Source organism: Hippocampus comes, unplaced genomic scaffold (genome assembly GCF_001891065.2).
Source record: "Hippocampus comes isolate QL1 unplaced genomic scaffold, H_comes_QL1_v1.1 scaffold475, whole genome shotgun sequence".
Taxonomy (NCBI): domain Eukaryota; kingdom Metazoa; phylum Chordata; class Actinopteri; order Syngnathiformes; family Syngnathidae; genus Hippocampus; species Hippocampus comes.
In genome coordinates, this window is record NW_017804881.1 from 1 (window position 1) to 27,700 (window position 27,700).

Here is a 27,700-nt window from a genome sequence, read left to right on the forward strand (position 1 = left end):
ATTTGGCCTCAGCCTTGCCAGGATGGGGCCGAGTTCGTTTTCATTTCGTTTTCGATTGTTGGTAGAGCACCCTTGTTAAGTTTTTAACATCCAGCAAGATCAGAGTCTATACATTGAAAATGAACCCCGGAATACTCATGTAAGATACGGCCAAAGACCAAGGCCGTTCTTGCTGTCATTTTAGTTCGCTTGATAAAGCTAAGATGGAGGATTGCGTAGATGTCGTTTCAACATCGCATCAAGCTGCTACCAAGTCTGCTGTTCTCGTGAATGTTAACGACATCCAGATCAACGTTCTTAGGGGAGCGCTCTGCATACTTTGGGCCCCAGGATCAAATCCAGATGTTTGAATAGTTGCCGCATGATTGCATACATCGACCTTAAGAGTAGAAAAGATGCCACGCCCCCCATATATATATATATGTGTGTGTGTGTGTGTGTGTGTGTGTGTGGAAGGCTTCTCTTGCAGCATAGACAAAGCATCGTCCTCTTTGGAACATAGACATCTGTTTGTCTCCATTTGTGGATTGCAAAAATGCTGTGAAAAGATTGGGTGGGGACATGTTGCTCGTGACAGGTCAAGTCCACGTTGGTAGCGCAGACCTGGCAAGCGGGACGCCGCAACAGTTGGCCCAACGCCGCGCAAAGCATTGAAGCCACAGAGGCTCGCAAGCCTTGTTCCCTCCCCTCTCTTCCAAGTAAAGTGGGACAAAGGCAAGCTGACCGCGGATGAAAGGGAGGAACTCACCAGTTGAACAACACGCCGGGCGAGATAAAGAGAGATCGATACCAACCGTTCAAACACTTTCCAAGGCGAGCCACAAAAAACAGCCCCAGAGTCCTTGAGCGCGTGTTATTTATTAGCGCCGCACACTTCGGCGTCATCCGGATGCTCTTCCGTCGACTGCTTCTGTTTTTTTTGTTTATTTTTTTGACAAGAGAGAGGCGGATTCCAGTAAGATGGATGCCGTCGGCACACATTTGGACATCCTCCGTTGTGACGGGCGCTTGATGAAGTGTCCGAAAAGAATGTGGGAGCAGCGCGCTTATTTTGGGCGTTTGCAGTTTGTTATGTGGTGTTTGCATGCGTGCCTCGCAGGCGAGAGGTTCCGGGTTCGAATATGAGCTCTGGTTTTTCCTTTTGCCTGCGTGTGGTTGCGGGGGGTCACGACGTGCGCTCGCGGCCACTTTCTTGAAGTGTTATTTCACGCCACGAGTGCTTTTCGGCAGCTCGCGTCTGGTTTGCATTGAGCCTGTTCTCGTCAGCACTCCCCCCCCCCCCGGTGGGGACCAGTCAGCTCCCTCCCCGTGGTCCAGGTGTGCCTCATTGTCTTCTCTCCTTGCTTGTATTTCGGGTCCTGCTTTCTTGCGGTCTGCGCGGGCTCACACTGTTGTCGTCTCGCGTCACGTTTGCCTGGTTTGCTTTGCTTTCTTTTGTTACTTTGAATCTCGGTTTGGGAGCCTCTTGTGTTGATTTGTGATTGGTTCCTGTGCTTTGTTTGCCTTTTTGAAAATCAACTCTCGGGGAGGGCGCTTCGGCTTCGCCGCGTTTGGATCGGCCGTCGCCGCCGAGCGCAGAGCCGGATCTGCTCGGGGAGATCCGGGGCTGTTGGCCACCCGCAAAAAAAAAAAAAAAAATTTCTCGAACAGAAAGCCGATGACCAATCCGACCGATCTCGACTTGCTTTCTCGACCGACGTGAAGGAGTTGCGCAAAGTGGCCCTTCTATCCTTCCCTTTTTCCGTCGGTGGCCCTCCCGCCAAAAACTGGGGGGGAATGGTCCCAGCGGGGGGCGGGTTGTCCTCTGGTGCCCTCCGATGGACCGGCGACTAATCAAGGGGGCGGCGTGCCTCTTGTCCAAAGTCAGGGGCGATCGGCTCCCTCCATCGCGACCCGACTGAGGATCGTCGGCAAGGGAGACGGCGGATTTGCACTCAGTTCTTGAACGCTGACGTTTTGCTGCCAAATCGCCGCCGACGTGCGCACGCTTCAAAGCGGACAAAAAAAAAGGAGTCGCGGAGCAGACGGTCGAAACGAAGAACTCACCTTGCTCGAACTCGGTCAAGGGCGCGCACGGCCGATTCAAATGACGGCGAGCCTCTCGGCTCGGAGGTCAGGCGGGCCCGCGTCGCGAGCCGGCCCTCCTGCTGCCGTAAAACGTGTTTCTGCTTAGCAGCCGCAGCTTCCTTTGTCAACATTTTGCTTTCGCTCTGAATTCTTTGCTTTTTTTGTGTGCGTGGGCGTGGGTGTGTGTCTGGAGGAGCTGGAGGGACGAAGCAGGAAAAAAAAAATAAACACCAATCTCCCGCTCTCCTGTTTGTTGTCTCGGGGAGGCCCGTGAGCGCACTCCCGCCTTTGGCTACGCCACGGGGGTTCTGCGAGGCCCGTGGAGCGGGCCCAGACGGACCGCGGAGCTCCCGCCCGCGCCTCCGCCGGGCTGCTCCGGCAGGCCCGGCCGGCCGGCCGCCTCAGCGCAAACCGCTGGCGGGAAGTGCCAACGTTTCCCCAAACCTTTCCTCCATCTCTCCCGACCATGTCCAAATAGGCTCGCGAGCCGCCGACTGAGAGAAGTGAAGTCGACTGCCGCTGACATCTTGGGTAAATTCTTCCTTTTACTTCATGACCGGAGCGGAATGGGTCCTTCTCCTTTTGCCTCCCAAAAAGAAACTCTTGCGGGTGGGCGTCATGACCCTTCCTTGGTCTTTTCTTTTCCTCCAGCTGCTCCGTTTGTTTTCCACCGCGCTCGTCCTCATTTTTGACGAGGGCGCGCCGAAGCCTATCCCGGCCGCCTTTGGCTGGGTGAGAGGCGGGGTGCCGAGCCCGGGGCATCCGCAGACGAACAAGCATCTCCGGGGAAACTCACCAATCAGCTCTCTTCCCGCGTGCCGAAAACCTGCACGTTGCGTCTCCCGCTCTAAATTGCCCATCAAGCGAGAGAGGGAACGGCGTCGCCGATGGCGGGGCGGTCCACTCGCCGGACTTGCGGGCACGGGCCCGGGATCGGTTCCCACTCGGTGACGGTGTGAACGTGGGTGCGTCAAGTATTTGACTTTGGCACGTTCGGGGCTTCCTTGAGAAACGCAGAACGAGAAATACGAGTTTCCTTTCATCAGCGGGCGTACGGCCTCCGGGAGCCTCGTTGCGTGAGCGTACGCCGCCGGCGAGGAACTCGTCGTTTCTGGACGCAAAGTAGGTGTGGGCCCGGGGCCGGCCAAGGTGCACCCCCAAAAACGCAAATGACAACGATGGCGGTGGAACCGATATGAATCTCATTCCCGGACGGTCGGTTAAGCAACACGAATGGAGCTTGTCCACCGAAAGTCAACAAGTACAACCGATTGTCATACTTCTGGAGGTGCAGCTTCATCGCCGGTCCTTCCGGTACGATGAAGTTGATGAGAAAGCGCGATTCATTGGAAGCTTTGCTTTGTTCAGCTGCAAGCGGCTCTGGAAGCCTAAGCTGTAAATATTGAACTAGGGCCCGGGCCAGGAAAAATGGCGGCCGCCCCGGACAAAAATGTTGAAGGACGACCGCAAAAGGACAACACGACGGACGAGCTTTCTCGCGAAGGTGCGCTCGCTCCATTTGCTCCCCGCACGTCCGAGTCGCTCATGAGCGCGTTTGGCACGTTTGGCGCACACGCACCGGCACGGCACGCTTCTCTCTCCCTTTCACTCGCGCTGAAATATTTGTGGACTTGGACCGTGCGTGGACCGTCTCCATTTGTCTTGCCCTCGTTTGCCTGTTCTCGTCCTTGCGCTGTTGCCTCAACCTGGCAAGGGACACCGGATGGAAATCGGAAAAGGCACAAACTATCGCGTTTCAAAACCTGTCGTGTGGCTTTTATTCTTTTGATGAGGAACGCTGTAAGTGGCTCAGGAAGCTCATGTCTGTGTGTTGTCTCGAAAAGTCGTCACGCTTGCGACGTGTCCCATCAGGGCTCTGAGCGTGATTTTTTTTTTTTTTTCACCAGCTCCCACGCAGCACACCCATAAAAAAAATAAAATCTTTTAGCAGCCGATGCCTATGAGGGCACTGACCGCCGGCAACGGAAACTCACTCGAAAGGACAAGCCGGTCACCTCCGACGTCATTTTCTTTTCTTCCTGGGTGAGAGAGATTCCACCGGTTTGGAAGGGTGGCTCGCTCGTGCGCATGCGCGCCGCGCCGCGTCGGTCGTCGTCATCATCATCATCATCATCCCCCCACCCCATCCCATCCCTCCACACATGCACTCGTCCGCTCTTCGACCGCCGCGGCTTGTTCGTTTGCTAGCGCGAGCACCGAGGCGACCTCCGCACGTCGGGAGCGTGTGCCGACCCCAATTCCCCACCGCCAGGTAGGTGGTCGTTCCTCCTTGGTTCGGAGCGACGCCGCGAGCGTGCCTTTTAATCAACGCGACGCGTCGAGGCTCATTCGGCTTTGGGAAATTGGAGAGGGCGCGCTTTTCGCTTCGCATCGCGTGCGAGCCGCGCGGAGGCTCGCTTCCTGCCTAGATTCCGTCGGGCGCATCTGGCCAACGTGCGTGCCGGCCCGTGGAGAGCCCCGAGCCAGAGACGCGCTCCCCCCGCGGGGCGGGACTGACGACTGTCGTACGTTTGCCTCAATCTTGTCCTTGCTTTTTATTTTTCGCCGCGCACGGGAAGCCGGCGGACGTCCAGCTTGAGAAGGTTGCAGTCAGAAGGTCCACGCGGTGGTCGGGCGGGCACTCGTTGTTCTTGCTCATCGAGACGACCCGTTCGGCGCACCCGCAGAACGGGCGGCGCAGCAGCGCTCGTGCAACTAGTCGGTGCGTGACAACCAAGCAGCTGCGATCTTGAGGCCTCCCGGTGCGGAGCGAATGATCAAGATGACGACTGAAAGAGTAAAAAGAAGCCACCGATTACGCTTGATTCAGCTGTTGTCTTGCTCATCGAGACGACCCGTTCGGCGCACCCGCAGAACGGGCGGCGCAGCAGCGCTCGTGCAACTAGTCGGTGCGTGACAACCAAGCAGCTGCGATCTTGAGGCCTCCCGGTGCGGAGCGAATGATCAAGATGACGACTGAAAGCGTCTAAAGAAGCCACCGATAACGCTTGATTCAGCTGTTGTTGAAACGACTGCTTTGGGAACAACAAAAGGCTTCCAAGACCTCTTCTTTCTTTCAGATGACAATGTGGAATGTTGCTGCAGATTTGGGGTGGAGGGAGGGCACCCGGGCCTTGAGCTTGTCACGTCTCCTTGAAATGGCCTCGCGGTGCGATTATGTGTGCGAACGGTCGTTGGGTTTACGCGTGCCCTGCGATCGGCTGGCAACCGGTTGGGCGTCTCCCCCGCCCGCCCGCCTGCCGCCCGAAGACGGCCGGGTCCAGCCTGCCCGGCTGACTCTCATGAGGAGAAAGCGCTTCAGATCATGGAGGCATGGATCGGAAGAAGAACAAAATGTCTCAAAATGGAGAAAGTCGCAATTTGTCTCCTCTCGAAATCTCTTTCTCATCAGCTAGCTCGCTCTCCATCTCGATCTGTCTTGCTAGCTCTTTATCAAGCGCTCTCGCTCTCGATCTGTGAAGCGAGTCAGGCACTTGAGAACCGATTGACAGCGGCAGGCCGCAGACGGTGCAAACAAATAGACGAGCAATCGTGCGGTCTCTGATGTCCACAAAGCGAGATGCAAAATAACACAATCACCAAATGTTTCCCTCCAATCAAAACCCCCCGAGTACAATCTCGAGTACGTCTGTGACGCCACCAGTCGAGACCGCTCCGGAATCGAAAAAGCGCGTCCCGCTGTCGCCGAGCTGAATGAGAAAGAAGACCGGCGGCGTGCGTGCGAGGCAACGGCAGGCACGTCCGCGTCACTCTGACAATCATCCACCCGATTCCATTGGACTTGGGCCCCGACTCCCAGTTCGCCCGAGCGGTCGCTTGCGCCCAAAGAGAGAGTGCGTGCGTTTGCCTCCGAGTGGAACGCTCGCTCGTTGACCCCTTTGCGGGGCCGGCGCGCGGCCGCGTCGTGTTGCGTCACGCGCGCTCCTCTCGGACGCTTGCGGCCATTGCGCAACCGAAGCTGACTCACCGCCTCCGAAGCGATCGGAAACCAAACAAACGTCTGTTTGTTTCCTTCGAGTGAAAAAGTCTGCACACCCCCATTCAAACGCCAGTTCTGAGGGCCGAGATCGATGGTTTCAAACGCATCGATTGCATGTCATTTCCCTCCCCCCAAAAAAGAGAGAGAGAAAGAGAGAGAAATCTTTTCAAGCGTGGGAAAACGACCCACCGACAATTGTGAAAATCATCAGGGCTTTGTTTGGTGGTTTGTTTGTTTTTTTAGTGACGGTCCGGTCCAAGCGGGGTTCAGACGCATCGTGCGCCGGCTTTTGGTTCAATGTGAACATGAAATTGTTCAACATCTGACAGAGGGACACGCAAATGATGATGCAAGCGCAGACGTGATGGAATTCGATCTGTCACGGACGTTGCCGGGCCACGGCTCGACGGCTTTGGCTGAAGTCGTTTGGTGTCGGATCGCGTTGCGTCATCATGCCGTGATTCGGGTGGGCTGCGTTTGGAGGCCGAGCGCTCTCCCCGCCGGGGGTGGGGAGTTCCTGCAAACGGCTGCCCAGCGCGTCGCGTCAGAGTGAGCGTCACCCGCTCGGCGGGCCACTCCTTCCCGCGGGTGAGCGCTGGGCGCTCCGGGGGATGAATGGCGCTCCATCAGCGCAAGGCTCGACACGTCGCTGAATGCTAAGCCGGCGAGCGTTACGCGGCCACTTAGCTTAAGCGCGACCGGGCGCCCGATCGAGCCGACTCAAAATGAGCGATGAGCCAAAGTCGGACTCCTCTTTGCTTGTTATTCTGTCTGGTGGTGAGCATGCCTGAAATCTTAATCCTCATAATCATCCTAGTCACCCATTTTATTGATAAGCGCCTTTCAAAACACTCAAGGACACTCTTGACAATCAAGAATAAAACCACAGCTAAAACGAGGAATCATCAGAGAAGCCTTTTGACATTTGAGATCCTCGCAGGTCACACGGCCAGCCGCCTCAGTAAACAAAAGTGCACAGTCTGTTGGACAAAGAGGAAGTCGACTCGCCGTTTTCCGAGTTTGGTCATGTGACAAGCGCAAGCTGAGCCTTGGGCGACCGCGATGTCATTTTTCCGTCCGCAACAAGCAGAGAAAATGGCCGCCCCCTTCGACTGGATTGGATCGGATGGATTCAAAGCGGGCGGCTCGTGCCGCCACGTTCCGATTCCCCAAACGCCGTATGAACCGGAATACCGTGCTTACACTAGTAAGGGACATTAGAAGGCAGGACTGTCAAGAACCTTTTGGACTCGAGTTCCCTTGAACTCATTAAAAATCCAAAATGTGAACATGCATTTTGGATGTTTTTTTTTTTTTCCCGATGAAAACAAGAAAAAAACCCAAGTAGCAAGGCTGCGGGAAGGATTTCAGTCTGATCAATCACCACCAGATGGCAGGAGTGAGTGGTGCGAACGCGTGTATATACGGTGCAGATCCCGCGTGGCGAGGTGGCGTGCGAAAGCAGTGCGGCGGTGAGAACGCGGAGAAAGTTCAACAAGCACCAAACCTTCATGGAAAGTTCATGCGTCAGTGCGGTGTTTTGCGTTTCCTGCTCAGGGTCATCGCCGAGCGTGTTTTGATGGAAGAGACGCGCTAGCATGTTACAGAAAACGAATCGATTGCTCTGATCCTTTCGGGGAAACTTGGAAGCGTATCAAAGCCGAGTGTTGTTGAATTGAACTCGACCCAAGTGAGGGGGGAATAGGATGTTTCGCTGCGTTCAAAACCTGAGACAGGAACGCCCCCCCCCCCGCAAAACCTGAATTCTTTGGCTCTTCTTGACGCGCTGACTGAAGCCTGTTTTCCCACAGCACGCAAACTCAACCGTGCGGCCGTTCAGTCCGTCGAGCGAACGCGCGTCGGGTTGCGCCCGGTCGGCGGATCGCCTCGCTGTTCCGTTTGCCTGAGCAGTTCACAAAGTTTTTGCACGAGCGCGTCGGGCCCTCCGTCGGAATGAAAGCGCGCGTGTCATGTGCGCAACCTGGAAGCCTTATCGTACAGCGCTCACTTCCTGTGCCAGATTGTGAGCGAGCGGCCGCATTTAATGACCTTCCTGTTTGCTCACTTGAGTTTCGGCGCAACTTCCCTTCCCTCGGTTCCTCCTTACGAGCGTGCGGTAAACGTATTTATTATTATTATTTTTTTTTGTATTCTGTCATTTGCTGCCGTACCCGTTCGGCTCGCGAATGGGTGGAAATGTGGGGAGCGTCCATCCAGTCCAGCGAGACTGCATTTGTTTGTTGGCTTCAGATGGCCAAGCGCAAAGGACGACATTTGCCACAGACGTATGAGGACACGGTCATGTTTAAAAGCTTTGTTTGGGCTTGGGGCCTTTGTTTCCGCGCCATTCGTTGGGCGGGCCGCGACGCCGCGTGAGCGGCAACGGCGCCGAAAGGTTTTCAGCGCACGCCTTCATATCAGAACGCGTTGATCATTTGATGTCTCGCCGTTTTTATTTATTTATTTATTTTTGCCCCCGTCGGCCGCACTCCCGTCCCGCCTCTCGTGTCGCTTTTCCATCTCGGCGGGAAAGACCCGAGAGTGGCGAGCGGGCGTCGGCACGGCCCGCGTTCCCGCGTGGAGTGTAACTCGGCTCCGCCTCTCCGCAGGTGCCGCTTCCATCCGGGCTCCTCGCGATTTCGTCCTTCCGCCGCCGCCGCCGCCTTCTCCCCGAGCAGAGATGCCTCCTCCGGCGGGGGGCCCCGCGGGATACGCCCCTCCCGAGGGGGGCTGGGGCTGGGCCGTGGTGGTGGGCGCCTTCATCTCCATCGGCTTCTCCTACGCCTTCCCCAAATCCATCACCGTCTTCTTCAAAGACATCGAGGTGATCTTCGACGCCACGCCCAGCCAAGTGTCCTGGATCTCCTCCATCATGCTGGCCGTCATGTATGCCGGAGGTAAGTGGCCGACGCGCCCCAAAAGCAGGCCCGCGTTGCGATCGGCGAAACGGACTTCGGAGTCGGCCGCTCCTCCGTCTCCGGCCGGCCTCTCGCCCGGTGCTGCTACGACAACTCCCGCCGTGTGACATTTGAGAGTTCTTTTGGGGATCCTGCGCTCGGTTTTCCGATCCCGAGCCGACGGCCATTTTGGCACCTTTTTTTCCGACTGTGTCGAAATAGCCGTCGCCGTTCCCAATCTTTCTTTGGCCGCAGACGGGAATGGCGTTTTCTTACATTTTATGAGGAGCGTTGTTCGGCTTCAGATCAGTTTTGGCCCCGGATGATAATCTCGCCCTTCATAGACGAGGCGGGCACGCTGCGCGCTCACGTCTGTTCCCCGCATGAACCCCCCCCCGAGACTCGCGTGTGTTTTTGATTCAGAATCAGGACGCGGGAGCTTTTGTGACCGCTGAGGAAAGAATAGGAGGAGTGCCCAAAGGCGTAACAGGAGCCAGATGTTGAAGCGCTTGCTTGCTTGGGGTTTTTTTGTTTTCCTCCCCCCTTTGAATGGCCCCCCTCTTCCTCCTCTGACAATTTAGTCCGTTCTCCTGGGCCACTCGGAATTCAGTCGCTGGCAGGGCGGCGCCTCCTCCCACGGCCGCTTGGCATCGGGGGTGGGGGGGTGGCACGATGTGTCATTTGCGACTTGAACCTTGGAGTCGGATCGCAAAGAGCACCGCCTCTCAACTTTCAGGATTTTATTGGCAGACAAAGGCCGTTGTGTGGGAGGGCCGAGCGCCGACTCGTAGTTCACTTCTCGCCGGTGCCGGGAAAGGCCCGGCTTGAGTGCGGGGCGGGGGGGGACGTCAACAAAGCTGAGCCAGAGTAAACGCAGAATGGACGTACATCTCCTCTTCTCGGCCTTTTTCTTGGCTCGCGTCGCTTCCCTCGGAGGAACGACTTCCATTTTGAAAAACAAAATAAACAAAGCCAAAACTAAAAGCCATCCAAGGCGTCGACTACGGTTTCCCAAGTGTTGGCGCTGAGAGAAAAAGCAGGGGACAAAGTTTCTGATGTCATCCCCCCGAGAGACGGCGGCTCCTCGCTCCTTTTGCATTTTGCCAGAGAGCAAGAAAGAGCGCCGTCGGCCATTTGTCGCCGCGTGCGTGCGCGTCGTTCTCGTCGGAGCGCAAGTTTCACGGCCGCTCGCTCGCCGCGCGCTAGGACAAGAGAAAAAAAAACCCACTTGGCTCTCTCTGCTGAGTCGTCGCAAGCTTGGCATGCGCAAAACGCCGCCCGGAAGTGGATGGTGACCTGTTGAGACGTTTTCTTTTCCCCTGTGAAGAGCCATCAAAGTCCTGCCAAGAAAATGCCGTGGGACAATTTCATTTCCCAGCATTAAAAAACCCCCCAAAACATGAGCCGGCATGCCCTCCGCTTTCACTTGCTCGGTCAACAAGTGAGCTGAGCGACGAGCATTCCCCAAGATGCGCTTGCGAGTTTGGGGGCTCCGATCCGGGCTTCTGCCGTTTGCCGTTTGCGTTGGTGCGCCGCACTGGAAAAAGCTTCTTTTGCAATCCAACTTTGCCACCAAACGTTTGTCTCGCTTCACTCGACGAGAATTCTTTGTCGCCGACCGTTTTGTTGTCTCGGCTTTGCCTTTGAACATCTCGAACGCTTTGAGCTGCGTGAAGCGCCTGGAGTCGCCCGCTGCGCGAAACTCTGAATACAAGCGCCCGGACCGGCCCGGACCGCGCCGCTCGGGTACTTTGTATTCGGAGGTGGCCGCGAATCCACGCGAGCGTCCATTCACAATGTTCTCTGGGCCTCCCCCTCGGGGCGCCGTGCCGTCATCGTCGTCAAAGTGAGCAGACGTCCGCTGGGAACGGAATGGGGCGACGGAGACCAAAGGTCACCATCTCCCCCGACTTGTGGGTGCAAGTCCCCATGCGGCCTTTTTGTTTCCCTTTCCGATGGCTCGACCTATCACTGCGAAGTCACTGCGCTCTTCTTGGCTTTTGATGCGGGAATTTTGCGACTCTGCAAGCGATTGCGGGGCTTTGATTTCTTCAAGCGACGAGCGAAAATTTTGTTTTGTCCTTGGATGCCCCTTGAAAGGTTCCCCCCTCAACGCGCCCTCTCACCACGCCACCGCAGTTGGCGATTCAGCCCCGGTAAGGCACGTCCATCGTTTGGAATTGTCCGCACCGCTGACGGTCCATCTTGACGCTGCACGTCAAGTTGTGAACAGACTTTCAGGCCAATGAGGAATGCGGTCTCTCTGCCCCCCGTCCCCCATGTCCTCCCTCAGGTCCCATCAGCAGCATTCTGGTGAACCGGTTCGGCAGCCGACCGATCATCCTGCTGGGCGGCTGCCTGGCGGGGTCGGGGCTGGTCGCCGCCTCCTTCTGCAACACGGTGACGCAGCTCTACTTCTTCATCGGCGTGGTGGGAGGTGGGCGCTCGCGTTTGGCCGCCCGCGCCCCTCTCGCGGGCCGCGGCCCCCCCGTTCAAAGTCTGCCCCTCTCGTCCAGGACTGGGCCTGGCGTTTAACCTGAACCCGGCGCTCACCATGATCGGCAAGTACTTCTACAAGCGGCGCCCCATCGCCAACGGCATCGCCATGGCCGGCAGCCCCGTCTTCCTGTCCACGCTGGCGCCGCTCAACTCGTGGCTGTACGACCGGTTCGGCTGGCGGGGCAGCTTCCTCATCCTGGGGGGGCTACTGCTCAACTGCTGCGTGGCCGGCTCGCTCATGCGCCCCATCGGGCCCCGGCCCTCGCGGGCCAAGGCCCGGGAGGGCGAGGGCGAGGGCGAGGCGCGGCCCAAGAAGACGGCGCTGCAGACGGTCAACTCCTTCATCGACCTGACGCTGTTCAAGCACCGCGGCTTCCTGCTCTACCTGCTGGGCAACGTGATCATGTTCTTCGGCCTGTTCGCGCCGCTCGTCTTCCTCTCCAATTTCGCCAAGAGCAAAGACATCAGCAAGGACAAGGCGGCCTTGCTCCTGTCCATCTTGGCCTTCGTGGACATGTTCGCTCGGCCCTCCATGGGCCTGCTGGCCAACACCAAGTGGGTGCGGCCGCGGGTGCAGTACTTCTTCGCCGGCGCCGTGCTCTACAACGGCGTGTGCCACGTGCTGGCGCCGCTGTCCAGCGACTACACCGGCTTCGTGGTGTACGCCGTCTTTTTCGGCTTCGCCTTCGGCTGGCTCAGCTCGGTGCTCTTCGAGACGCTGATGGATCTGGTGGGGGCGCAGAGGTTCTCGTCCGCCGTGGGCCTGGTCACCATCGTGGAGTGCGCCCCCGTGCTGCTGGGACCCCCGCTCACAGGTACGCCGGGATGACACACACGCACACTCATGCTATTTGAAGGATTTGGAATGCAAGACAGACATCGTACCTCATCAATAGGAACATTTGGAGGGAGTTTTTTTTTTTTTGTTTGTTTTGTGAAAAAAAAAATGTGCAAAATGAATTCTTGCTCTTAGTTTGGGGTTCTTGTTCAGCGTTTTGGGGCCATTTTAGAATGGCAGCCGACCCAAAGACAGCTGGGATGGGCTTCCGGCACGCCATTTTCAAGCCCCGTCGTTGCTGCGTTCGGATTGGGAATCTTTTAATTGTGTGAATCTTTTATTGGGGCATTGAAAACTGGCCGCTCGCTAATGAAGTCCATTCAGCGCACGTTAGATGTCCGCATTTTTTCAAGCAATGTGTGCTCCATTGTTGTCCCGCCAAAAGCGAGGCTGAAAGATTGCGGGCCCCTCCTCCACTGAAGTTGGCCGGCTCTGCTATTTTCCGCAGACGTGGTGGAATCATTTGGCTTGTTGGATGTTGCGGGGGCTTTCTGGAATGCAACGCCGGTGTTGAAAGAGGGAGTTCAGGACTCTTCATACTGCGTCTCGCCATCTTCTCTGGAAAACAAGCGGCGTCATTGACTTCTTCTTGCTCACGACTTCTGCTGCTGATTTCTTTCAACTCGAATGAAATGTCACCAATCGCAATTTGTCTCAGTCGTGACTCTCGGTTGAAGGCGGCAGTCAACCGTCACTGCGGTCGCGGTAAACGGGCCCCCTTGTTGCGAGCTGACGTCCTCCCGTTTCCTCTCGCAGGAAGCTTCTACAACTACTACCAGCACTACGACTACACGTACATCTCGTCTGGCGTCATCCTGATTGTGGCCAGCCTCTTCCTCTTCGTGGGGATGGGCATCAACTACAAACTGTTGGCGCGAGAGAAGAAGGCCGAGGAGAAAGGTGAGCCCAAGGAGGAGCGCGCCGCCATGCTGGCCCCCGCCTCGCCCCCCGAGGCCCAGGCGGTCCAAGGTGGACGAGAACACGGTGTAGGAGCGCCACAGACTCGGCGAGACCGACGCGCACGGCGCACGCCATCACAAAAAAAAACCACTCGCACAAACGCACACCCTTTTCAGTTCCGGACTTGCAGCGCACTCTCATCTGGTTTTGGTTGCCTGCGTGTTATTGTCGTGCCTGAGGGGTTTGTGCCTCTCACGGGGCGACGTCAGTACAGTATTTGAAAGATGTGAAGCACACGCACGTAGCCCTGGACAAATATGTGAGCTCCAAGTAGATGGACGATCAAATTCGAAGGTGCCAGTGTGGTGGTTTTTCTATTTCACTTACAGAAAGTGTCAAATTAGTTTCACAAGCGGCTGAAGTCACCGCGTGTCGTCTTTTTTGGTTTTGTTTTTCAGTTTAGGAGAGGATGACGGTGATGAAACACGTGCCAACAATATCCTGCACTTGCCATTAGCGAACACCAAAACCGGCAAGATAAAATATCATTTAGCTTTTTTTTTTCCCTACTATTAGCCGCGTATTTGTGAATGATAACTTGGTTCCTTTTCTCCCCCGATCTCCTCGCGTTGCTCTCGATCTTTCGCTAACTTTTTGGCTTCGCAAAGCGCGAAAATATCATTTAGCTTTTTTTTCCCTACTATTAGCCACGTATTTGTGAATGATAACTTGGTTCCTTTTCTCCCCCGATCTCCTCGCGTTGCTCTCGATCTTTCGCTAACTTTTTGGCTTCGCAAAGCGCATCGGTGCATTTTCCCAACCTTTACGAGGCCCGCGTTTTACAAGCAAAAACGTTTCATCGGACAAAAGTAAACCCAAATCAAATTCCAGATGGTCTCTTCGTGTGCAATGCGGGCCTGTTGGGATTGATTCAAGGCAGTCGTTCCGCTGTACGTATTTGGACGGCATCGAGTGATGATCCAAAGGTTCCTCGTGCCTTCTGCCATCGACTGGAGGGTTTGTTCATTATCGCTGTGTCGATACACAAAGACACATTATTGGGAGTTGGCAAATCATTTTCTGAGCAATCAAATGAACTCGCGACGACGTCAGTGCCACTTGCGGTCCGACATCACCCTCTGGTGGCCAAATGCTTGTCCGTCCGCTGAGTCGGAGGCTCCAATTTCATCACACACATATGATCGATACAACTTTCCGCGCTGCCCTGAGGGATCGAGACACAAAACCCGAAGCCTTTCACGGTGAAGAGGGGATGGGAACAACCAAGTTTTCTTTCGTACATATATCCTTTTTTTTTTTGCATTTGAGTTTTACATTGTGGAGGAGGGGCGTTTTTTTTTTTAATGAAATGTCTGGAAAATAGGCTGTTTGGGTTTTCAAGTGTCATACTAATTACTGTAACTGTGATATTTTTATGGCGGTAGAATGAAGGAATTAAAGGTTTTTCAACAATGTCACAATGTAGCATTTTTTCGACTGTCATCCTGAAGATGGAGGGCCGTGAAAACGCGAGAGTACCGCCCAACGTGACATATCAATCTTATCTATGTAACAAGTCTGTGCACAATAGTAGGACGGCAGTAGTCGGTCGCCGGCACGCGTTATACCGTGCTGCGACACAGGGGCAGATTAGTTTCATGCGTTCTCATCTGCTGTACATTCAAGATGATCTGTTAGGGCAGTGCACTTTAAAACCACTTTTCCGAGAGCTATATCTATGTCAACTATCTCTGGATAGGCAACGGAACGAACAATGCGTCTTTATTTCTGTAACGCTTTCACAACGGCTGCACTGTAACAAAGCGCTTGGCAGTTCTGACTTTTCCTGAACGTTCTCTCTCTGGGTCTAGAAATGAATGAATGGATAACTACCTGACTGACGAACGAACTCAATTTAATAGCTAACTCAAGATGAAGAACTCTTGTTATTAACTCGCCAAACAAAACTCCTCCCAATCTCTCGCCGAACAAAATGTACGTGTCTCTCTCTCTCTCTCTCAACACCTCAATTTGGGCGCCAGATTTAACCCGTTTTGAACCTTGTGGTAAATCATGAGCGAATGCTGTGTTGTACTTGATCACGTGACCTTACCGCTCGGCACGCGCGCCCCAAGCTAGGTTTCATTTCTCCTGTCACGTGATTTTTCTCGCTCGACACGCACAGCCCCAACGAGACGTCACTTCCGTCGGTCATTTGATAATGACGTCACTGACACGCGCCTCCAACCAGACTATTTTCCACACCCACTTTGGACCCACGCATTGAACCCAGTGTCATTTTGCCCATCACTCGTGGTACTTTTTCTTCTTTGATTCTGTTTGTTGTCTTGTGTCATTTTGAATCTTTTTTTTTTTTTTTTTTTTTTAAAGAGAGATACTAGTCAACCGTGGTGTCATGCGGCCTTCGGTGGACCTATGAAGTTAGACACAGCCTTTATCAATCTCCTCCTGTATATTAATATTCAGGATTTTTCTTTGAGGTGAAGAAATTCTTTCGGTCTATGTTGTGCAGACGATCCGTCTCAGGTCGTGAGAGTTGAATTTGCTGCCGTCAGCGAAAACATATTTTGAATTGTTTCGCCCAGAACGTCTGAGACTGTCATTTGACGTGACTCGGCTGCAGCCTCCAGAGTGCAAAGCACTCCATCGGTGGTATTGGCTTGTTCAAAATGTGTGTTCTGCATCTGTTTTGGCATACGACGCGGAGTGGAATCTCCTCTGTCGTCGCGTTTTCCTTTTTTTTTCCCGATGTTGATTGGGCGCACGGCGGGATAACTCTTCTTTGACTGCCCCGAAAGTGTTGAAAGCTAGCTCCGGCGTGTCTGTCGCACACGCGCGACAGACTTCGGAGGTATTTGGGGAGATGCAAGTGTCATCGTTATGTACACGGAGGAAGACGATTCGATGCGACTGACCGATTGCCGTGGCCCGACCTTGAGATTGGGGAGCCGTCCACCGGGCCTATTCGCGGTGGCCAAACAGCCCGGCAGACGGGGGTGGTGCTGCTGAAATGGCTTTTATGGCACACGTGGCCCTTCCCTCGGCTTGTCTCAACTCCAAACCTTACTTGTCCCCAAACAGCCGCGCACAGGCCACGCACATTTCTGCCCGCTTTTTGAAAAATGTCAGAACGAAAAAAAACACGTCCTCAATTCTGAAGATATGGCTAGAATTCAAACAGCACTTTGTTTCTTGAATATGTCGTCCCGCCCCTCTGCGATGTGGCACAGAGCGACATGTCGCTGACGGGACACGTGGTCTAATATTGGGAGTTTATGGATGGCACATAAATGGTGTTGACATTTTTACTTGGGCTTAACCAACTTGGGAGTGCCGTCAACACTGACGTTTTTTTCGCACAACTACCTGGTGGGTGTGCTCATTTCAAATGTCTTTTGAAAATGATTTGCTCTGAAGCTCAGTGAATAGATCGATTTTGCCCAGTAACGAGCTACTTTTGTGATCAAGTCATCCCATGACTAACTCGGTGGCTTTTTCAAGCAAGGATTCACTCGACCTCATGACTTTTCTGACGTAACACCGCCCACGCTGATGCTGAGCGCCAAAATGAACAAGTCGTTTTCCGTCGCTAATTTCACATGCTATCCTGATTTGAAATTCATCACCGGTGATTCTCGATCGGGCAGGTGATTTTCCCGATGACTCCGTCGGGCCCCCAAGCATACTGCGGTAACGGGAACTTTGGTTTCATGTTTTTTCGCCTGCTGTATAAGAATCTTAAGTTCGTCTTGGCATCTTTCTACTCTGTCCGTCACCTGGATCCGTTTATCGCTTTGTCCTCTCAACAATGACACCTATGCAGATGGACAGGAAGTTAGCGGTATGAGGCATTTGGAATGAACTCGCGATCATCTTTGCAAGCGTGATCAGTTCGTGAGGGGGAAAGGAAGGCAGCCAGTGTGCCACTTGGAAAAACAAGAAGCGCATCGGAAGCGTCAGAAATGTTTCACAGTGCCGATAGACGGCCAGCTGCGTTTTAATCTGAAAGAAAGAAGGTGGTCTTTACAGAGATTCCAGTCCCAATGACTAGCTCGAAGGAAACGCCCATCGCACTCGGCAGCTTGAACAAAGGCTGAGTCGGACGCAAACAAAAACGGCGAAGCCCGCGGCCGCCTCCGTCGTAGCTTCCCTAGACGCCGACCGTGAGCGGGCCGGTGCTCTGAATGGCCTTCATGATGAACTGCACCACCTCCGACGTGGAGCCCTGGCCGCCCAGGTCCCGCGTGTGCAGCTGGGCGACAAAAAGACACGTCACCAACAGAATGCTCTCGGAAATTCGGGAAAGCCTGAAAGTCAAATTGCCGAGCTACAATTGGAACAGATGCGTTGCCCTCCCCCATCCCGATACACAGAAAAGGCAAAGGAGATACATTTTTTGAGAAAACTTCCAGGACGCCGCTACGTACGCACCATCCGTCGTACGGTTGAATGAATCAAACATTTTCAATGTTCAACAAGCTGAAAAAAATGTTTCCCTTCCTTGTCATGAAAGCAAGCATGAATGAAAGGGAGACAGGGGGGCTGCCCGCAGACATATAAAACCACCTTTGGTCCCGCACAAAATCCGCGATACGGATCGCGCGACTTGGAAGCAAGCTTTTTTTGACCGAGGAAGCGCACTCGTCTCCAAAACGAGGCCCTAAATCAGGGGTGTCAAAGCCATTTTCATCACCGGCCACATTGGAGTTGGCCTTTCCCTTGGAGGGCCGTTATGACTGTGACAACATGTAAACAAGTCAGGAAGAATGCTTCATTCAACGATTGTTTAAGTTTGTGTCACGAGGGCTTTGGTCACAAAAAAATGCTTCCAATATCGCTCTTATTTATTTCCATATGACAATTCAAAAAGTTGGTCGAGATTTTAGCAAGCATCATGAAAGGGGACATGTTTGATTTGCTTCGACGGGCCACATCAAGTGATGTGGCGGGCCAGATCTGGCCCCCGGGCCTTGACTTTGAACCGCAGGGCCTGAGATGGTTTTGCGGCGAACCCGAACGGCCTCGCTCATGTGCGGCGGCTGGAGCTCGTTCTCAGTCACGGCGCGCAATCGCGCCCCTGTCAGAAGCGCTTTGATGCCGCGTCGGCAAATTGAAGGGGGCGGGTCGAAATCGGCCGGCCGCTTCCGCTCTTTCATCATCCGCAACAGGTGAAAGTGATTCGGCAACATCTGCGGCTGCGTGCCGACAGACGCTTCGCGGGCTTTCTCTTGTCTGGCGCTTGAGGCACCCCGGAGCGCTTCGAGCATCGCCGCCGAAGGACCATCGGGAGCGACCGGGGCTTCGTGGGGCGCTCGACCGCCCGAGCCGGGCCGCCCCACGTCTTCGTTTCAAACCGAGAAAGCGTCGGCTCGTGCCGCTCTTCCGCGCCCCGCCGTGCCATCGAAAGGAGCACGAATTTCAGCGAGGTCGTTTATGGGTCAATTTAGTTTTTGGAAGATCCGAATGTCAATCGATGAATCACGGACGGAGTCGGGCGCTCTCCGTGGGAACGTCGTCGAACGAACCGAAAAAGCGGGAATGTATACGCTGAAGCGCTTCAAGGGAATCCGCAGGAGTCGGGTGAAAATCCAACAAGCGGATTTCATGCAAGTATGGCGCCACCTTGACATCGAGCGGCAGAGGTCATGTCTCGCCTGGCATGTGGACAAGGAGAGCCATCGATTTGGTTGATGACAAACCCCACGCCCCGTTTTTGTTGGCAACGTTGACGTGGCCATTCAATGAGCCCGCATGGCCGTCTCCAATGGCCACGACGGAACCCGCCCTTGACTGTCGCACCCGGCCCCCGCGCCGGCCCAACGGATGGCGGGCGACGAGCCCCACCTACCCGAGACTCGCTGAGAGCGCGGAGGACGGCCCGTCGGATCATGGCGGCGTAGGCGCCGAGCTTGAGGTGGTCCAGCAGCAGACAGGAGGCCAGCAGCATGGCGGCGGGGTTGGCCGCGTCGCGCTTGGCGATGCTCCCCCCCGTGTTCCTGGTGCCCTGCGGGCGCAGCGCCGCGGCAAAACGGTTGCAGACATGCAGCGTATGCGTGCGTGCGCACGGCGCCTCCGCGGCGCTCGGGAGAAAAGGAGCGGAGGCTTTTCAACGGGCCGACCCAGATGACACGTACGCCTTGGCCTTTCGCGGTCGGCGTTTCGAGCGACGCCCCCGTACGCCGACCTGGCCCGGTCCGAAATGCGTGTCGTCCAAAAGTCGCGACGAACGGAAGTCAAAAGCGACATTTTGCTTCCGTGGCGACCTCCCGCATTCCAAAAGCAGGCACCTGCATTATGTCGTCACAGAATGACACCTTCGCCGTGAAAGTTTGGACTGTGGCGGTGGTTGTTTTTTGTTTTTTTTTTTTACACTGGTCACAACGTTTCGTTTGTAATTCCACTGTGCCGTTTGTCCTGGTCATTCGTTTTCTTCTCCCAGCGCCGGTTATGTCGTCAGTCACAGTTAGAATTGCAAATCATGAAACTGAAAAGGAGTCAATCGCCAATTCATCGCAGGAGTTGCGATCCTGATGCCGGAATATCCCGAAAAGGGCGACGCTCTCAACACCCCGCCAAGAGTGAAGAGCGCGAACGGCAGGAGAAGTGGACGGACGGAGAACTCACCATTTCGAAGACGGCGTAGTCGCGACCGTAGTTGGCTCCGGGCACCAGGCCCGGTCCGCCCACCAGCCCGGCGCAAATGTTGCTCACCACGTTGCCGTACAGGTTGGGCATGAGCATCACGTCGAACTGCTGGGGCCTGGAAACCAGCTGAGACACGCGCGCGCACGTTTGCAATTTGCGGCGCTGAGAGGTCAAGCCGGGGGTCAAAGCTTGCAGTACTTCACCCCATTTCTCAGGTATACGTACTCGAGCCTTTTGCTTCGCACGACGAGCGCAGGACTTTTTGCGGCGGTTGTGCCAAGTTACCAAACATGGACCGTGTGTGTCATGGACACTCACAAATACCCCCCCCCAAAATTGTACTTTCATGCAATGTTGTACTTTGGGTTAGGCAAAGGAGTTGAATCGGTCATTCTGCCGTGACCAGAGTATATACTTTTTTTTTTTTAATCTGCACTCTTACTGATGGACAGAGCGCGAGTATTTTTGCCACTGCGGCCATTTTGTCCTTTGCCCCCCCCCGCTCACCTGCATGGTCGCGTTGTCCACGATCATGCTGTCAAAGGCGATGTCCGGGTAAGCGCCGGCAACCTCCTCGCAGCACGCCAGGAACAGGCCGTCGGCCAGCTTCCTACTCCAAACGCAGACGTGAGATCAAGCCGGGCGCGGGGGGGTAGCGCCGCGGCGCGGCTTGCGCGGGGACGCTGACATGATGTTGGCCTTGTGCACGGCGGTCACTCGTCTGCGTCCTTTCTCACGAGCCATCCTGAAGGCGTACTCGGCGATGCGTAACGATTTGCTCCTGGTGATGATCTTCAGACATTCCACCACTCCCGGGACGTTCTGCACAAGGGGGCACAGGTGCGAGGTTCCAGCAAGTCTGGATGGAGTTTTGGCGGCAAAAAAATCCACAAGGACGAGTCCCGGCGACATTTCCAACATGATAAACACCCAAATATGGCAGGCTTTCTCTGGCGCCATGTTCTTTTGTGGCCGGGAAGCGTCAGACGCTCGGGGCGTTGCGAGCGGACGCCTTGACCGGGCGAGGCGGGCGCAACTCTTGCCTCTTCTTCAAACAAAGGCGCAACCGCATTGAAAATGCAGATTTGGAACCCTCAACGCAAAAGACTCGTCGAGTGGGGTCGGGTCGAGCCTTTGGGCGCTTTGGGCCAAAGCGGTCCTGACGTTGGCGACCGGACTCAAGCCTGTGACTCAAGCGGGTCGCCGGCCTCCGCAAACGGTTGAGGAGGTTTGGAGGTCGGGGCCGAGCGCCAAAGCGGGCGCTCACCTCGTGCTCCAGGCTGCTGTACTCGCCCTCGGTGTTCTCCCTGACGATCACGATGTCCACGTTATGATGTCGGGTCGGCACCTCTGGCAGAGACCTGCAGTGCATCACGTTGGCGTACAGATCCAAAGCGGTTCTGCCAAGAGATGCGGCGGCGGACGCGCGGGTCAGACTTTTCTCCGCCTTTATTGAGCCGAGGCACGTATTTGACAGGAAGGGAAATCTCTTGGCCCGTCGTAGAGGACGGCGAGGAAAAGAGTCACGTGAGAATGGTCCTTGTTAGAAGGACATCTTATTCGCTGCCACGCAGGCAACGATTACCGACGTGAGGAGCAACTTTGTCATGAGAGATGAGAACAACTCGCTCTGTTCTCCTGCCTCGCCGCTCAGTGACGAAGGTAGGACAAGGCAAGCAAATGATATTTCGGTCCGTGCAGCGAGCCGCTAAGAGTGAATGGACAGAGATCTCACGCCGGTGCGCAGACGCTTGTTGCGGCGAGGCGGACGCAACGGAGGGCGCGCCGAATCTCCACGTCGGCGTGCGACGGGCCCTACTCACCGGAGAAGATTGTTTCTGGATTTGTGGGCGGCGGGTAAATTGTGGTCGGTCTCCAGGTTGCCTGCGGATCAAAATCAAAGTCGCGCAACCGCGCGGGATCGGAGCCGTAGACGCACGCGAACGCGAGCAAAGTTTACCTTTGAGCGCGACGCCGTTGCGCCTGATCGCCACGATGGCGTTGTTGACGTCCGCTTCTGAGGCCGAGGACGAGTCCACGTCGACGACTTCAAAGTCCAGCGGAACGCAACAGAACCTGAGGGAAAAACCGCTCCGGTATGTTGGTGTGTGCAGTTTTGCCAGCGGAAAACATCTTGCGCAGATTGAGATGGCCGATTCCCAGCCCAAACGGGTGAAATTCAATTCATTTCTTTCCAATCTATCTTTCTTTGTCGATCGATGCCATCGACAGGCAGGAAGAACAATTTCTTTGCTCCTCCGCCAGAAATACAAGAAAGCCGTAGAGATACGTCACGCCTTTGTGAGTCGCCCGAGACGACGTCCTCCTTATTATCGGATGCCATTTGTCACTGAGCTGCGGAACAGCGGACCCGCTCTCCACCCTCAGCGGGATCCCCGAGGGTGCGTGGGAATGGAATGAGCGCAACACGCGCAATGGACGAGGGTCGCGCTCGTAAAGAACGGCGCCACGCAACCGGCTGGAATGGCTCGCAAGAACGGCAAAGGATGCCAAGGGACTGAAACTCTGGGTGGCGGTTCCCAGTAGGAAGCCACCCCTACACTGGAGCGCTGCGCAGCCCAGTGCGCAGCGTTCCGAATGAGAGTCGGCACCTCCAAACCTGAGACCCCGGTCCTCGGTCAGAAAAGGGCGCAGCGCCCGCTCCTGGTCGGGGATGAGCTCCCGCCCCAAGGGGAGGAGTTCAGCTCCCTTGGGCTCTTGTTCACGAGTCAGGGGAGGACGGATCAATGCGGCGTCTGCGGTGATGCGGAACCGAGATTGCTTTATCGGGGTGGAGAAGGAGCCGAGCCCGAAAGCAAAGCTCTCGGCTGACCGGGGCATCGACCTCCCGACCCTCACCTATGAGCACGAGCTGAGGGTCATGCCCAACAGTACAAGGTCCGGGATAACGAGCGGCCAAAATCGGTTTCCTCCGCAGGCTCTGCGTCGGGAGGCCCCGGACGAGGCGGCTCGGGCATATGCCGAGGGTGCGTTTGGCCCGGCTCCCCTCCGGAGTGTTCCGGGCACGTCCCGCCGCCAGCGGACCCCGGAGCTCCAGAGACCTCGTCTCAAAGCCAAAGAAAATGGAGGCGCGCTGTCGAGTTTGGGGGACTTTTTTGGTTTGGAGATGTGCCGCGTCCTTCCTTTTTGTGAAAAGTCAAATATGTGCCTTGGCGCGATGAAGGCTGGGGAAACACCGGACTGCGTCGTTGACGGCGGAGGGAATGACGGCCGACTGTGACATCACGCGTTTTGTCGCCTCCGCACCGAAAGAGCTCTTGCACGTGCTTGGCCAGCTCGGGCCCGACGCCGTCTCCGGGAATCAGCGTCACCGTGTGCCTGCCTCCGTATTGCGCCGGCGGAGGCTGCAATTCACACACACACGCATGTACGCCGTTGCACCGGGATCCCGCTGCATGTCTGGGACCTGCGCGCTAATGACGCGTACTCACGATCATCTGACGAGTCTGGATGGAGGAAAGGAAAAGATGCATTTGTGGCGCAGGAGAGAAAAGGGGAGGGATGTGAATGAGAAGGACAGTGTGGAACACAAACACTCGATGTCTTGAAACAAAAAAACCGAGTGGCCTCAAAGGTCAGAAGGAACAGTTGGTGTCGGCGGTGTGCGCGTTGCTCACGGTGGAAGTGGACTTCTGGCGGCAGGAAGCCGAAGCGCAGGCCTGCGGATCCAAAGAGAAGAAGGGACCGTCAGCAGATTGGCCAAGTTGTGCAGCGATTTCTGCCTTCCTTCGACTCGGGCGTACGTTTACGTCTGATTTGCGACAGCACGAGGGTGCAAGTGCTGGCAGGGAACCAAGCGCAAATGCTTTGGTCTACGTTTCTCGAGCATCTGTAATCCAGTCTTCATTATCCGGGTGACATTTGACTTTTACTCCGAAAATCTGTCCCTTTTACCCCCTGCTTTGTCACAAGGCTCGTTACGTCGTTTTCGACTTCTGTGGACGACACGACGTAAAAAGCCAGAAATAGAGAGCCGAGTAAACCGTGGTTCAGGTTTTGAGTGATGGAAAGAACACTTGGAGCACGCAACAGATTCTGGGAGGCAAGATATTCCCCACGACCCAAGTTGAGAATTGTTCGAAGGAATGCTTCGTCGCATCTTTTTCTGATTTAGAATTTTTGGCAACATGTTCAAGCATGTTTTTAAACGGCGAAAAGTCAAGCCAGCTTGCGAGCTCTTATCCCATAAGACTTTCGTATTCCAAGTCAACGAAAGAGCAAAACTATTTTGAATAAAGAGTGTATTTCATTGCGCCATGTCAGGAAAAAAAATGCACCTTGGACTTCGTGCACTGCATTGTCTGCCGTAGGCTACTTTTTGACTTTGACTTCAATAGTTCAATTAGGACTTGTAGTTTCAGTGGAGTCTATTACAGCCACTCTGCGATCAAAGATGGTTGAGTGACGTGCAGGTGCTTAAAGGGATGGCGACACGAAAGGGACCCTTCACTGCAGCGGGCCGTTAATCCGCTGACAGGCGCCCAATCCGAATCAAACGTGACAAAAATAAAAAAGGAAACTTGCCACACTCGACGTTGGAAGAGGAGCGGGAAGGGGGGGGGGGGGGCGTGGGGGGCGTCATACCTTGGCCAGCAACCGGTTGCCAAGCAGAGGCTTGATGTAGTGGAAGACGCGAGCCGTCATGCTGCCTCTCCTCCTCGCCGGTGGGTTTGGGATCTTGGACGGACCGAAGACGCACGCGGCCACTTGTTGAGCGCTCACGAGTCAATCTTTCTCCCACGCGCCGACCGGCTCATCCACGACACAAATCCGATTTTAGCCAGTCGAAGGAACCCAGAGCAAATACGTCTTGACCGCGTTAGGTAGAAATAATTCGTGACTGTACACACGTATTTGGCACGCACGCAGAGACGTGCAGTTACGGGAAGCAGGGCCTATGCCGATTCCTCCCTCATAAAGAGTTAAAAAAAAAAAAATAAGTTTTCATTTCAAGTTATCTTGGGTGCGCTGTGTATTAATTCTCATTTTGAATCTATCCAATAATGTCAAAGGTTCCCAGAAGTGGGAGACGCCAAATCACATTTGACAATCAGTCCACCCATCCAACCATTTTCAACACGGGTTATCCCGAAGAGGGTCGTGGGCTGGTGCCGCTGGAGACTTTCCCGGCTGACTTCGGGCGGAAGGCGGACTACACGCCGGTCGGTCGCAGGGCTCGCAACCTTTCGCACCCGCATATCCACACCGTCGCTGAAGTCAGGCGAGTGGCCGGCGACGCCATCGGCGACTCTGACGTCATCCCTCACCACAAACAGAGCGCTCACAGGGCAACAGTGCCATCTGTCGGTAAATCTGCTGCACTACCACCGAGGAACCCTTTTTTTTTTTATTCTTTGATTATTCAACAATTCCATTCGCGAACACTCATTCAGTCCACAGGGGAGTCAGTGGAGAAACCAAGTCACAATTTAGTGATTAGTACGGTACAATATTTGGTATTTTGCGGACGTGATCATGGCTTTTCCTCATAGGAGCTTTTTCAAAAATATTGTGCCAATTGCTTTTCTGTTTACCCATCTTGAAGTGTAAGAAAGGCATAAGAAAGGCTGCGCATATGAAATTTAGTGACGACCGATCACGCTTTTCAGACACGAGATCAGGGGTCAGCAACCTTTTTAAGAGTGAGAGCTACTTCATGTGTACTGATTGTGTGAAGGGCTACCAAATTGATACATGACTGAAATAACATCTGGACAAATTACATTTATTCATATGAGAATGTGTTCTTTTTAATACTTAATAATTTTAATTTCCAGGCTCTGATCATCTTAAAGATGTCTCACAATACTGCCAGTGTTTGCATTTTAAAATCATAATTTCGACTAGCAAATCACAATCCTCGCAACCCTAAAGTTTGAGTATCTACTTGGACAGTGTTTTAATGTGAAATTTGTCCATTTTTGTCATTCACTTTTTCAAATAACTTTCACATTCATTTTCATTGAATCGTCAAATTTGAAATGAATATCTTTTGAATGTCAACAAAAAATGTTTCAGCCATTCGCTAGATTAAAAAAAAAATAAAAAAGGTTCAAATAAACTACCGTCCTCTCATGCAAGAACAGCCAAGTGCCACACACTTTGACCAGGAAGTGGATGCTTCATATTTCCGGCGTCAGGGCTTGCAGTGCCGCTTTTGACCGGAGAGGGGAGACAGACACGCCAACTTGAACGGAAGCGAGCCATCCTACCTGTTACTGACGGAAGATCTGAAGCGCGGCATTTTCGTGGGGGAAATCAACACTCAGCCAACCCCTCGCATCAATACGTAAATGTGTCAAGCTTACGAGTATCCAGGTTATCTGACCAATATCGGTTTAAAAAAAGCACTTGTAAATATTCACGTGTTGGGGAAGACACTTGCGGATCGCATTTTGATGTTGTCACATAAACGCCGTTTACTCGCTTCATTGTGAATTCGAACACTTTTGGGAGAAATCGCCTCTCGGCTTGACGAGTCTGGTACAATCGGTCGCTATCGTAGCGTCGGTATTTGTAGTTTTTTAGGGGAGGTGGATTCCCCGATGCGAAACGGCGGCGATGTTAGTATGGAACTACATTTCCCGGGAGGCGCAGCGGTGACGCCTCCCGCTTGCGTTTCCTCCGCCTTCTCTCCCACTCGGCTGGCCCGCGAGGAAGTCGCAAGATGGCTGCTGTCGCTTGGAAGTGAGCTTCTCCTCCGCAACATGGAGCCGTGAGCCCGGACGACAGCGAGGGAGGCACCATCGGGCTTTTCGCGTTCTCTTCTTTTACTTTATTTTCTTTTAATCCGTCAAACATCCATCCCATTCCGCGTCGGATCCGCCCCGGACTTGTGTCGGGAGTTGACGCGTCAAAATCACGCCGGGGACCCTTGCCAGCAGCTAGCCGCCGCACGCACGCACGCAGCTCACACACTCACACAACACAGATGCGCGCGCACTCGCTCGCTCGCGTGCACACATACGTACACACTTGGCAAATACAACACGCCACGAGTTTTATTGCGCATCGTCTTTCAGAGCTGGTCACTCAAATGCGGAATTTGAACCCGCTTTCGAGCTGACTGTGTGGCCAATATTGTCGCTGTCAGTTGAAAGAGTCGCGCTAGCCGCTCGCTTCAATATGTCCGCGAAGTGGCCGTCCAGCCCTGCTAACTAGTGCGCAGTCTCGCGTTCATCGCACGCGTGAGCATTTCTCCACGTATTGCGTCGATATCGGACACTTTTGGGACTCGACCCGACAGCGACTGCGTATTAGAGAGCTGGCGATGTTGCGGTCGGAGCGAGCCCGAAACTGACAACTCCTCGTAGCTCCGCCGGCCTTGTGGCTCTCTCGGCAAAACCCACAGAGATGGACGCGGCGCTGCCAACGAGCGCCTAAAAAAAATCGGAGAAGCGTCATTGTTTGGTCCCGTGGAGGGGAGCGGACGAAAGTCGTCAAGCACAATCGGGCGGCGATCGCGCATGATCGGTCGCCTGACTCGTTGGGGTGTCGCTAAAGCGGACCACTTGTCACTCAGTCTTTGGGCAGACGGTTAGCTCGCAGTTAGCTAGCTCGTCTCGCCCCTCGCCCCGTTCCAACCACGGCGTACCGAACGTATTGCGAGCCCGCTCCCGGACACACGCACCGGCTCAACACCACCGTCATGGGCGTGCAGGGCTTCCAGGAGTATCTGGAGAAGCGCTGCCCCGGCGCCGCGGTGCCCGTGGACCTGCTCAAGCTCGCCCGGACCGCGGCCCGCCAGCCCCCGCACCCCCACCCGCACCATCATCCGCACCACCCTCACCACCCGGGGCCCATGCCTCCCCC

At 54.8% G+C, this 27,700-nt stretch overlaps 3 protein-coding genes across 3 annotated transcripts in view; 2 read left to right on the plus strand and 1 right to left on the minus strand.

Annotated features, from left to right (window-relative positions):
- The first annotated feature begins 4,199 nt into the window (after positions 1-4,199).
- Positions 4,200-13,482, plus strand: LOC109522989 (monocarboxylate transporter 1-like). The gene is made up of 5 exons (XM_019881819.1): positions 4,200-4,339; positions 8,677-8,964; positions 11,258-11,401; positions 11,481-12,278; positions 13,058-13,482. Exons 2-5 carry the CDS (start codon positions 8,748-8,750, stop codon positions 13,480-13,482), a joined length of 1,584 nt encoding a protein of 527 aa, XP_019737378.1. The 5' UTR covers positions 4,200-4,339; positions 8,677-8,747.
- Positions 13,483-17,372: 3,890 nt separating this feature from the next.
- On the minus strand, positions 17,373-25,045 carry LOC109522996 (isocitrate dehydrogenase [NAD] subunit gamma, mitochondrial-like). Its single transcript, XM_019881832.1, has 12 exons — positions 24,473-25,045; positions 23,506-23,547; positions 23,320-23,334; positions 23,135-23,232; positions 21,828-21,943; positions 21,691-21,751; positions 21,135-21,267; positions 20,556-20,689; positions 20,375-20,477; positions 19,847-19,993; positions 19,071-19,226; positions 17,373-17,474 (listed from the first exon to the last, which is right to left on the minus strand). The coding sequence occupies exons 1-12, from the start codon at positions 24,530-24,532 to the stop codon at positions 17,373-17,375; spliced, it is 1,167 nt and encodes a 388-aa protein (XP_019737391.1). The 5' UTR covers positions 24,533-25,045.
- A 1,372-nt stretch (positions 25,046-26,417) lies between these two features.
- Positions 26,418-27,700, plus strand: part of fam120c (family with sequence similarity 120 member C) — a 21,045-nt gene continuing 19,762 nt past the window's right edge. Inside the window, exon 1 of the mRNA XM_019882075.1 lies at positions 26,418-27,679. Coding sequence (XP_019737634.1) covers positions 27,537-27,679 — 143 coding nt within the window. The 5' untranslated portion in view covers positions 26,418-27,536. The remainder of the gene's footprint in view (positions 27,680-27,700) is intronic.

Excerpts from the sequence above, each read along its gene's own strand:
- LOC109522989 (XM_019881819.1), top strand. The coding sequence starts at position 8,748 with ATGCCTCCTCCGGCGGGGGGCCCCGCGGGATACGCCCCTCCCGAGGGG. Across the intron at positions 8,965-11,257 it reads GGCCGTCATGTATGCCGGAG|GTCCCATCAGCAGCATTCTG; the intron begins GTAAGTGGCCGA and ends GTCCTCCCTCAG. Across the intron at positions 12,279-13,057 it reads GCTGGGACCCCCGCTCACAG|GAAGCTTCTACAACTACTAC; the intron begins GTACGCCGGGAT and ends TTCCTCTCGCAG.
- LOC109522996 (XM_019881832.1), bottom strand. The coding sequence starts at position 24,532 with ATGACGGCTCGCGTCTTCCACTACATCAAGCCTCTGCTTGGCAACCGG. Across the intron at positions 21,268-21,690 it reads TCCAGAAACAATCTTCTCCG|AACCGCTTTGGATCTGTACG; the intron begins GTGAGTAGGGCC and ends ATCTCTTGGCAG. Across the intron at positions 20,478-20,555 it reads GTGCACAAGGCCAACATCAT|GAAGCTGGCCGACGGCCTGT; the intron begins GTCAGCGTCCCC and ends CGTTTGGAGTAG.